This window comes from Gopherus flavomarginatus, chromosome 7 (genome assembly GCF_025201925.1).
Source record: "Gopherus flavomarginatus isolate rGopFla2 chromosome 7, rGopFla2.mat.asm, whole genome shotgun sequence".
NCBI lineage: Eukaryota > Metazoa > Chordata > Testudines > Testudinidae > Gopherus > Gopherus flavomarginatus.
This window is the reverse complement of record NC_066623.1, coordinates 60,594,782-60,606,926: the sequence shown is the minus strand read 5'-3', so window position 1 is coordinate 60,606,926 and position 12,145 is coordinate 60,594,782. Positions and strand designations below refer to the sequence as shown.

The 12,145-nt window shown below is 47.0% G+C and overlaps 2 protein-coding genes across 2 annotated transcripts in view; one reads left to right on the top strand and one right to left on the bottom strand.

The window, feature by feature from the left end:
• The window catches only part of LOC127055794 (2-5A-dependent ribonuclease-like), an 821,333-nt gene that overhangs the window by 538,269 nt on the left and 270,919 nt on the right, over positions 1–12,145 (top strand). The window lies entirely within an intron of this gene.
• The window catches only part of CACNA1E (calcium voltage-gated channel subunit alpha1 E), a 318,389-nt gene continuing 315,839 nt past the window's right edge, over positions 9,596–12,145 (bottom strand). The window contains exon 49 of the mRNA XM_050963449.1: positions 9,596–12,054. Within this exon, the coding sequence (XP_050819406.1) occupies positions 11,515–12,054 (540 nt within the window). The 3' untranslated portion in view covers positions 9,596–11,514. The remainder of the gene's footprint in view (positions 12,055–12,145) is intronic.

The following is a 12,145-nucleotide window of genomic DNA, read 5'->3' as shown; positions in this document are numbered from 1 at the left end:
TGCAGGAGGGGATTTGAGGTGTGGGCTCTGGGAGGAAGTTTGGTTGCCGGAAGGGGCTCGGGTCAGAGGGTTGGGGCGTGGGAGGGGGTGAGTGGTGCTCCAGGTGGCGCTCACCTTGGCTCACAGGCTACATGTCCCACAGCTCCTAGGCAGCTGCAGCGGCACAGAAGCCAGCAAACAGAGCTGTAAAAGGGGGAGTTTGAGTGGGAGTTTGGAATGGGAGTTTGGGGGGAAGACTAGGAGAACCAGGCAGAGGAACAGACAGGCTAGTGAAGGGAGTGTGTGGTGTTCTGGCAGTGTTGTGGTGCTCACTGGGTGTTGTTTTGCTGTGGGTGGTGGTATTTTGGTTTGGTTTGTGTTTCTCAGACTAATAGGACTTAGGTGGGAAGGCTATGAAAGATACAAAGGCAGCAGTGGTAGTGACCCAAGCAGTGGAAGACACAATGAAGATGACTGGTGTGGAAGCTGCAGTATATGCATGATCCTGGAGGGGGTACCTGAAAAGAGTTTAGTCTGCATGAAGTGTTGCCTGATAGAGCTGATGGAAGAAAAGATCTGAGGATTGGAGATGCAGGTGGAAACTCTGGTTGAGTTTAGAAGGGGGTTCGAGCGGATGTTGGAGCAAAGACATGAGGAGGCTGAAGGGAAAAGCTCAGACTTGCAGATGGAGGCAGGACCAAAGAACTCTGAGGGGAGACTGCTGGGTGAGGAAAGTGGACAGTGGAAGCATGTGACTAAGAGAACCAGGCAGAGGAAAAGATGGGTTAGTGAAGGAGAAATATAGCGCAGGAAAAGAAACAGAGCTCAGGTTTGCAGAGCTGGAAAATAAAGAAGGGGCACAGCAGGTGGTCACTGAAGGTGGGAGGACAAGGAAGAAGAGAAGAACAGCTAGTTCTATAGGAAGATGGGAAGAGTCAACGGAGATAACACCAAATATGAGCCCCAGGAGGATACGGGATGGGTTGCAAAGGATTGCAAGGGTGAACAGGAATCGAGAGAACTTGCAGCCAGAGGGAACAGGGGATAGACCGGAGAATCGCACCATCACCAGGAAAAGGCAGGTCTATGTGATTGAAGACTCCTTACTGAGAAGAATAGATAGGCCTGTAACCAGAGCTGATCCAGAGAACAGAAGGGTGTGCTGTTTGCCTGGTGCTAAGATATGGGATGTGGACCTGAGGCTGAAGAGTATCCTAACGGGAGCGGGAAAGAATCCTCTGATTGTCCTTCATGTGGGGACAAATGATATGGCTAGATTCTCGCTGGAATGTATCAAGGGGGACTATGCCAAGCTGGGGAAGACACTTAAGGAAATCGAGGCTCGGGTGATCTTCAGCGGGATTCTGCCTGTTCCTAGAGAAGGGCAACAAAGGTGTGACAAGATTATGACACTCAACAGATGGCTCAGGCAGTGGTGCTATAAGGAGGGCTTTTGGATGTATGGCCACTGGGAGGCATTCATGGACAGAGGACTGTTCTCTCAGGATGGACTTCACCTGAGTAGGGAGGGAAATAGATTTCTAGGATAGAGGCTGGCACAACTGATTAAGAGAGCTTTAAACAAGGAATTTGGGGGAGATGGTTGGGAGATGTCCAGGTAATCTCTACGCCAGATTTTAACATTGAGAGACAAGAAAACAAAGTAAGAAGGGATACAGTCGTGGGTAGGAGAATGGACATACGGAGGAAGGGTAGTGTAGATACCAGTCTAATAGGTGATACTGGTGGTAGAATATCTGGGCCTAATCGGGTAAAGAATGTGAGCGAAGACAATCAGCAAAAATTAAGATGTTTGTACATCCATGCGAGGAGCCTAGGTAACAAAATGGAGGAACTAGAGTTACTGGTGTAGGAAGTGAAACCAGGTATTATAGGGATAACAGAAACATGGTGGAATAGTACTCATGACTGGAGTACAGGTATTGAAGGGTATGTGCTGTTTAAGAAAGAAAGACAAAGGTGGTGGAGTAGCATTGTATATCAATTATGAGGTAGACTCTAAAGAAATAAGAAGTGATGGAATGGATAAGACAGAGTCTGTCTGGGCAAAAATACATTGGGGAAGAAAGCTATTAGAAGCTCCCCTGCGATAGTGCTTGGGGTGTGCTATAGACCACAAGGATCTGATTTGGATATGGATAGAGACCTCTTTAATGTTTTTAATGAAGTAAATACTAATGGGATTGTGTGATCATGGGAGACTTTAACTTTCCAGATATAGACTGGAGGACAAGTGCTAACAATAATAATAGGGCTCAGATTTTCCTGGATGTGATAGCTGATGGATTCCTTCACCAAGTAGTTGAAGAACCGACAAGAAGGGATACCATTTTAGATTTGTTTTTGGTGAGTAGTGAAGACCTCATAAAAGAAATGGTTGTAGGGGATAACCTTGGTTCGAGTGATCATGAGCTAATTCAGTTAAAACTAAATGGAAGGATAAACAAAAATAGATCTGGGACTAGGATTTTTTTATTTCAAAAGGGCTAACTTAAAAAAATTAAGGAAATTAGTTAGGGAAGTGGATTGGACCGAAGAACTTGTGGATCTAAAGGCGGAGGAGGCCTGGAATTACTTCAAGTCAAAGTTGCAGAAACTATCAGAAGCCTGCATCCCAAGAAAGGGGAAAAAATTCATAGGCAGGAGTGGCAGACCAAGCTGGATGAGCAAGCATCTCAGAGAGGTGATAAAGAAAAAGCAGAAAGCCTACAAGGAGCAGAAGATGGGATGGATCAGAAAGGAAAGCTACCTTATTGAGGTCAGAACATGTAGGGATAAAGTGAGAGAGGCCAAAAGTCATGTAGAATTGGACATTGCAAAGGGAATTAAAACCAATAGTAAAAGGTTCTATAGCCATATAAATAAGAAGAAAACAAAGAAAGAACAAGTGGGACCACTAAACACTGAGGATGGAGTGGAGGTTAAGGATAATGTAGGCATGGCCCAATATCTAAACTAATACTTTGCCTCAGTCTTTAATGAGGAGCTTAGGGCTAATGGCAGGATGACAAATGGGTACAAGGATATGGAGGTAGATATTACTACATCTGAGGTAGAAGCCAAACTCGAACAGCTTAATGGGACTAAATCGGTGGGCCCAGATAATCTTTACCCAAGAATATTAAAGGAACTAGAACATGAAATTGCAAGCCCACTAGCAAGAATTTTTAATGAATTTGTAAACTCAGGGGTTGTACCATATGACTGGAGAACTGCTAACATAGTTCCTATTTTTAAGAAAGGGAAAAAAATGTGATGTGATCCAGGTAACTACAGGCCTGTTAGTTTGACATCTGTAGTATACAAGGTCTTAGAAACATTTTTAAAGGAGAAAATAGAACATTGAGGTCAATGGTAATTGGGACAAAATACAACATGGTTTTACAAAAGGTAGATCATACCAAATCAACTTGATCTCCTTCTTTGAGAAGATAACAGATTATTTAGACAAAGGAAAAGCAATGGATCTAATTTACCTCGATTTCAGTAAGGAATTTGATACAGTTCCACATGAGGAATTATTAGTTAAATTGCAAAAGATGGGGATCAATATGAAAATTGAAAGGTGGATAAAGAACTGGTTAAAGGGGGAGTACAAAGGGTCATACTGAAAGGTGAACTGTCAGTTTGGAGGGAGGTTACTAATGGAGTTCCTCAAGGATCGGTTTTGGGACCAATCTTATTTAATCTTTTTATTACTGACCTTGGCACAAAAAGTGGGAGTATGCTAATAAAGTTTGCGGATGACACAAAACTCAGAGGTGTTGCCAATACAGAGAAGGACTGAGATATTATACAGGAAGATCTGGATGACCTTGTAAACTGGAGTAATAGTAATAGGATGAAAGTTAATAGTGAAAAGTGCAAGGTCATGCATTCAGGGATTAACAACAATAATTTCTGTTATAAACTGGGGACTTATCAGTTGGAAGTAACAGAGGAGGAGAAGGACCTCGGAGTATTGGTTGATCACAGGATGACTATGAGCCGTCAATGTGATATGGCTGTGAAAAAAGCTAACACAGTCTTGGGATCCATCAGGCGAGGTATTTCTGGTAGAGATAAGGAAGTGTTAGTACCGTTATACAAGGCACTGTTGAGACCTCATCTGGAATACAGTGTGTAGTTCTGGTCTCCCATGTTTTAGAAGGATGAATTCAAACTGGAACAGGTACAGAGAAGGGCTACTAGGATGATCCAAGGAATGGAAAATTAAAATCTGTCTTATGAAAGGAGACTTAAAGAACTTGGCTTGTTTAGCCTAACCAAAAGAAGACAGAGGGAAGATATGATTGCTCTCTATAAATACATCAGAGGGATAAATACCAGGGAAGGAGAGGAATTATTTAAGCTCCGTACCAATGTGGACACAAGAACAAATGGATATAAACTGGCCATCAGGAAGTTTAGACTTGAAATTAGACAAAGGTTTCTAACCATCAGAAGAGTGAAGTTCTGGAACAGCCTTCCAAGGGAAGCAGTGGGGGCAAAAGACATATCTGGCTTCAAGACTAAACTTGATAAGTTTATGGAGGGGATGGTATGATGGGATAGCATAATTTTGGCAATTAATTGATCGTTGACTATTAGCGGTAAATATGCCCAATGGCCAGTGATGGGATGTTAGATGGGGTGGGATCTGAGTTACTACAGAGAATTATTTTCTGGGTGTCTGGCTGGTGAGTCTTGCCCATATGCTCAGGGTTTAGCTGATCGCTATATTTGGGGTCAGGAAGGAATTTTCCTCCAGAGCAGATTGGCAGAGGCTCTGGGGGTTTTTCGCCTTCCTCTTCAGCATGGGGCACGGGTCACTTGCAGGAGGATTCTCTGCACCTTGAAGTCTTTAAACCATTATTTGAAGACTTCAATAGCTCAGACATAGGTTAGGGGTTTATTATAGGAGTGGGTGGGTGAGATTCTGTGGCCTGCATTGTGCAGGTCAGAGTAGACGATCATAATGGTCCCTTCTGACCTTAAAGTCTATGAGCCTAGGTGGAGGCATGGCCAGGCAGCTCTGTGTGCTGCCTCTGCCCACAGGCGCCACCTCTGCAGCTCCCATTGGCCATGGTTCCCAGCCATTCCTTTGCCTAGGAGCCAAGGATCATGTTGCCTCCTCTGAGAAGCCACACAGGTAGGGAGCCTGCCAGTCCCACACCAACTGGTCTTTTAACAGTCTGGTCAGCAGTGCTGACTGGAGCCGCCAGGGTCCCTTTTTGACTGGGCGTTCCAATAAAAAACCGGACACGTGGCAACCCTACCTGGGACTCACTGCACTTCACCTAACTTGAGAGGCATCAAGCTCCAAGGAGCTGTGATGCACAGGGGGAGCGACATCTAGCCAAGAAAAGTCCAGCAGCCAGGTGGAGGATCATCTGGCACTGCCCGTGGACCACAAGGGTCTTTGTTCAAGTCTCCTTGGGGCTGTTGTGTGTTGCCCCAAAGTGGCAGGGGCTCAGGTAGTTACTGGCTCAGAGCTGCAGAGACAGTGGCTGCTGTTGGCAGACAGCTGTACGTTCTCCAGATCCACTTTACATGGAAAGATTTGAGTCAGGAAATCCCCTGCACGAGTCTTTACATTTTGGCTAAATGAAGGACTTAAAAAAGTGAAAGGAAATCCATGGGCCTGGATCCATACGCAATGGGGCCTGTGCTGCATTCTCCTGGCTGACAGCTGGTCCAGCAGATATGTTTCCAAGGTCTCTGCTGCCTGCCTCTCCCTGGTGTTCGAAAATGCTCTTGTGAGCTTCCTGGGCAATAACATGTACTGCAAATTGCAGGAGAGATGCTCTTCATACTGTCGAGAAGCCACCAAAAGCTCTTTATAATGGCAAACAGATCGGCAAGTGAAAGCTCCATATCGGAGATGAGCCTGAGCCAAACCCCCAGACCCAGACAGCCCCAACTCTCTGAGCTGAATTCACACAGCCCAGCGCAGCAACTCAGGCCCTTCTCTACCAACCTGAGTCTAAAGCCCCTAAGAGGGCCCTCTGCTCAAAACACAAAATGCCCCACCCCGCAAAAACACTGAAAGTCAGAGCCACATGCCTAGCCCTGGCAATGACAGCCCAGCCCTTTAATCATTGTTTGTATGTTTTTAAATGCCCCATCCCCCTATCATCTGGTGCCTGACAAATTAAAACCAAGCAACACAATAAATGAAACTGCTACATTTCTGTATGGTTTGGCAGGTGGGCTAACGAGATCAAGCATAATGAGGTAGAGAGATCCTGCAAAGAGGTTTCAGATGGCAGTGAATTACTGGGCAGTCATTTGGACCTTGGGTTAACCCTCATTACAATCCAGCAGGATGAGACCTAGCAACCGGACAGCATGGGAGCTGACAGGAGAGCGGGCTTGCTTGCTGAGAGAAGTTAAGCTGCCGGAAGAGGGGGTCTAGGTCACTTTTAGGGATGCTTTGTGTGAATTAACCAGCTGAAAGAGCTGTGCAGGGATGGATTCACCACTTGTTTAGGGACAGTGAGAGGGTCAGATAGCTAAGAGAAGGTTAGGACGGCCAGGGAGGAACTGGGTAGCTTGTTGGGGGCGTTTGGGGGTGGCAAGAGGATTTGGCACACAGGAGAGAGGGACAGTCATTCCTTGGAGTGAGGCACAAGGGCACAGATAGGCAGTGAAAGCATTTGGCACCTAGAATACAGATCTTTTCCCCAATCTCTCCCCTCGAGAACTGGGTAGTTCTTAGAGCTGGTTGACATTTTTCTTTGAAACATTTTTTCAGAAACTCAGAAAATGATGTGGGAGGCTGATCTTCACTTCCAGTTTCAGGTCAGCGAATGCCAACGGGATTTCTAAGGACCGAGCTGTAGTTTATCCAGTGGGTGGTGCAGAATTAAATGTCACTTGTCTAGAGTTAGGATTTGGGTGGCTGAGGCTGCTGCACAACATGGACAAACTAAAACACAATAACCCTCTGACAGAAACAAGGGCATGATTGCAAGAAGCTAAGGGCCACGTGCTCACACTTCCCAGTTAAACCACCCCAAACATGTGCCTTCAGAGCATAGCATCCCCTCCTAGTCTGACAAGGCACACCAACGTAACTGTAGATGCACAATTCAGCCATCACAACTGGCCCGAGTAATATAGTACATTGAGTATTAGAATTACATAGCATCTTCGGTCCCAAAACATTTATACAGCCCCCAAGCCAAAGTCTAGTCCTGCTGAAATGAATGGCAAAACTCCCACTGACTTGTACAAAGATCACTCCTCGCCCTACTGAAATGCAACCACCTCTGGGGTGGAAACAAAACAGCTATCCTATACTACAGCTACCCTACCCTCTGCTACAGTGAGCACAGCAGAGAACACACATTTAAAACCACAGGGGGAATTCAGGTTGGCAGAACAGAATTACAGAGAAGTTACAGCTGGAGCTGGAATTTAGCCATACGCTGTATTCCTGTATTAGGAAGTTGTCCCAGATGACTCAACTTCCTGAACTCTACAGATAAGCACACTCGTCCTGTATATGCTGCACTGCAGTACAGCAGGCAGGCTTACTCACCCATACTCTGCTCAACCCTCTTCCTACAGCCGGACAATCCCGGAGTCTACCAGCCTCCCTTATGCTGAATCCGCTTGCACTCTCCACCTCACCACTCTCAGCAGGAGCAGGATTTTAGCCCATTTATCTGTACAGGTACCTTAAAACAAAAGTTGCTATATAATAATACCCACACCATTATATTGCCAGCTGCTTATTGCTTGTTTGTTCCCTTCCATTTGCACGTGTATGTGGACGGGAGGGGCCAAGTCATCCTGGGAACACTGGAAGCGTGGGCGGCCAGCCCTCCCCTCTCAGACTGGATTTATTTTGTGGCATAGCTGGACTTTAGGAAAGGAAAATTTCAATTTTCAAGCAGACCAGGCCAGCCACAAACTAACTGCAGACGAATCCATTCCAATCCAGTCCTGCCTGCCGGGTAAGCTTTTGGTCTGCACTCGCATATCCTTAGTGCATTCGAGTCCCAGTTCAGTATAGCATCTAAGCATATGCTTAAATCCATCCTAATTCAGCGTAGTTAAGCATGCTTTGCTGGAGAGGGATGGATTGCTGAACCAAGGCCTGAACAGCCTAAAACCGAAAGTGAAAATCAGCCTCCTACCTCAATTTCTGCATAAAGGCCACTGAAAGGGAGAAGAAATTGTTGATTTGCTAAATCAGTTCTTTGGGTCCTCTGAAGGACTTGTGCTGGGTACTGCACATTGGGGACAGCACACATGGCTGATTACTTATGTGTTTCCCTTGAAGATTATCACTGAAAGACAGAAGACAGAGCACGTGCCTAGAAACACACCTTCTGAGGGAAAATAAGTCCTGTTTACATGAAAGCCATGTCATATAGAATAAACGCGCTCCCTTGTCCTCCTCCCACAGACTGAGATGCTATGCACGTGCAGAATTGCAGAGCTATGGGATAGGTGGCAGAGCCATGGGAGAAAAATGGCATAACCATGCAATAAAATACACTGATCTTGCTCCTTCATTCCCCTTGCTTGCACTCTGTCCACTAATCCATCCTCACACCAGGATGACTTCTAACAGCTGAAAACCCTGAGCAGCTCCCCAAATCAATCTGCCACAGAATTGTTTCTTCTTGCCCCCAAATGTGGAATTTCTCCCTATCATAATTAGACTGGGCAGAGGCCCCTTGACGGGTGATAATCATTCCTGATGCAGGGACAGCTCGATGGCCAAATACTACGTAATGCTGAAGTGCTAGAAATGGGAACTTTAAGGGCAGATTTTTAAAGACTCAAATGGGAGTTAGGTGCCCAACGTTCACTGACCTTCCAATGTGATGTGGGTGCCTAACCCCCATGGCTCCTTAACCCATTGGAGAGGGGAGATTCTCAGCAAGATACACAGCATGCTTCTCCTAGCTCTGGAAGGTGATGAGATACTGGGTCTTGCAGCCATGACATTTTTATGGTTAATAAAGCTCATTTTAAGTCCTGTTGCACCTGGCTAACAGGTGAAGGGATACAATAAACAGTCCTAATATACCTGTCTAAAACTTGCTCCAAATGGATTTTTTCTGTACACTGCATGGCATAATGCACGATGGTGTAATGGAAAAGTTGAAGAGGCCCTTGGTTTGGGTTGAGCTGACAATTAACCCCTGAGTAATGTAACCTTCTCAAGACAATGCTAATAAAACCCCGCTTGCATGACACTGTCCCATTAGGTACTTCATATGTATATTTTAAAGCTTCTCAAAGAAACCTTCTTCAATCCATATGAGATTGAAGGCACAATGATGGTGCCAATCTGTTTGTGACCTGGGGGAGAACATTCTGCCTAGAACTGCTCCAGAGTGCCCGTAATTTGCCAGTGGAAGAGTAGGCAGCAGGCCACGAGGCAGGAAGGTTAAGATTTTGGAAACTGACTGGGGTCTCACAGCTCATGGCAAATTGAGAACAGATGAGAAGCTAAATCCTCCAGTCGGCTTTGAAAATCTCAACCCTGGTCTCCTCAGTCAGATCAAAACTCTCCTCCATTCCAGGTCAGGAGCTTGCCAAGCCCAGGAGAGGTTCTAATGGCTGTGGTGATGCAATCCACATCCAGGTCCTGCACCTGAACTTGGGAAATAAAGGATGCTTCCCTCATTTTTCCCAGTAGGGACGCAGGGACTGGATTCAGTCTGTAGCATTGCCTCTGCAGGAGATCTTGAAAGGCTAATATGCCTAAGTGTCCCTCCATGCAGCGATGGAGCTGCTTGGGGAATGGGGAGGGGAGAAGGGCTCAACCCCAATGGCCATGCTTTCCATCTGCACCTTCCACCCCCTCTCTACACCAATTAGTCTGGTTTTGAAAAGTACTGTGCTCACTCCTTCAGTTTCATTGTTTGAGAGGGTGGATGCATTTCCTCTGGGTCTCTTGGGTTAGGACTGGGCTGGGCAGAGATTTATGTACTTATCTGCATCACCTAGCCCTGCTCAACTGGCACTAGGGTGACTCGTTAGGGAAGAACCTGCTCATGTTTGCCAAAGCAGTCTGCCAGTACACAACACTTTCACACTCAGTCAGAACAAAGAGGCATCAATCAGAACCTGATCCAAAGCCCACTGATATTTGTGGGAACACTTCCACTGACTTTAGAAAGCTTTGATCAGACCGCTAGTGCATACTCTGTCCATGCATCAGTGAAATGCAGAGGCACCTGAACCGCAAGGAAGAGAGTATGGTGCCAGGCCAGCCGCACACATGAGAGGAAGTGGGGAGGTATTGGTGTAAAGAGATATTCCCACTCCTTTCTCTAGATTTTCATAGTCCCATAGCCCAGCAAGGAACTCAGATAGGTGTCCAAGTGTAAACCGTGAAGTGGTAACTTCTTTGGCACACACTCAGACCCTCAGTCTAGCTGGTGCTCAACCACATGTAAAAATCACAGCCCAACAATAAAACCGCCACTCATGTTAATATCTCCTGGGAGGCGTTTCCTTTTGTTTTAAATCCACCTACAACTGTATTTTGCATTTCAAACAACAGGTCTGCCACATTCCAGGCAGGGGGAAAGAGGGGCCTGACCCAGCCTCGTTTGTCCAACTGAACGAGATGCAGGGTAGGAAAAATACCATACTGTAAGTCAACAGAAAGTGTTCGTCTGCTGGCTAGAGGTCCTGCGGGAGAAAGGTGGCCCTGGAGATACTGTGCCCCAGCTGACTAAAACAAATACCTGCATGTGTATATCTTTATATATACAGCATATAAATATATATACACACACATACCGTATATACACACACACACCTATAGTTCTCAGTATATAAATAATATATGTACGAGCAAGGTGGTTACGTTCAGCAGCATTGCCCCCAGCCCCTCCTCCCAAAATCTCCCCATGGTACAAGCCGTTTTGTTTTGGTTTCACCTGAACCCATCCCCTCCCACCATGCACAGCAGCGGCTGGCTGTCTGCTGGGCCCCGGGACCGCTGCCCGCCCCCACCCCACCTTCCTCCTGGTAGTTTTGTCGCTAATGCATCTGGGAAGCAAACCAAAAGCCACGGGCAGCACAAGAGAACCCCAGTGATGGTGTCCGTTTCTCTGGAAGGGCACCACATCTGTCTCAATCCTCCCACTCCGACTTCCCAAAGGAAAAATGAAACATGCCCAAAGCTGCCTGCTGGGATCTTTTGTCAAGCTTCAAGGGACCAAGGCAAATACAAATAAATCTCATGGTCCTGGCTGCTTTCTGCTGAGTTTTGCTTGGCAGCGGATCCACCCTTTGGTTTCCCATAGGCATAAAGTCCTGTTTTGCTCGGGAGGGGCATTTCCATGGTTTCCACACTCATCCCACTGGTGCATGAGCCTTACTGGACCAGAGGTGTGCAAGCGAATCAAATGCTTCTTTGTACAGAAAAAATGTGAGGAGGGGTCAGCGGGTTCAAAGTTTTTTTGCACAAAGATTTTATTTCTCCTGCATTTGATTTTGGGTTCATTTCATTCCCACGGGTGGCGAAGAGCATGCAACAGAGGGAGGGAGCGGCCTCTAGCACTTGTCATCTTCTTCCGTATCACTTAGCACGTCGATGCTAGCCCCACACATCACCCCCTGCGCTGCTCCTCTTCTCCTTCTCCTGTAGTGCCCATTGGGCATCTGCCAGCCGTGCCGCAAGGGAGGGGCTGACCCGATGGTGTTGGAGCGGCCAAGGCTGGTGGCAACAGCAGCCTCAAAGGTGAGTGTCTCCTCCTCACCGCAGTCTGAAGCATGGGAGTCATCATGCAGGGCCAGGTATGGCTCCGAGATGTACCGCTGGGGGGTGGAGTGCCGGCTCTGCTTTCCCTGCGGAGAGCTGGAAGACTCGGTCAGGCAGGTGTCATTCGTCTCCAGCGCCTGGGAGAACAGAGGGGATCCCACCTCGCTCTCATCGGGTTGTGGGGATGTGTCACCAGGGTGCCGCATCATGGAGGCATAGGAGAGGAGCGGCCGTGGCTTCGGGGGGACCGGAGGGAGTTGCCGGCGACCTCGTCTTGGGGTGCTGGTGTCAGATATAGAGGGGATGGAGCTTTCACTCAGGGAGCCCGTGCCCTGCAAAATAGGAGACAAACACGTGTACAGTACAGCTGAGATGGGACGGTTTGGTCAGAAGCTGCATCCTGCCCCTTCAGAAGCCCCTGAT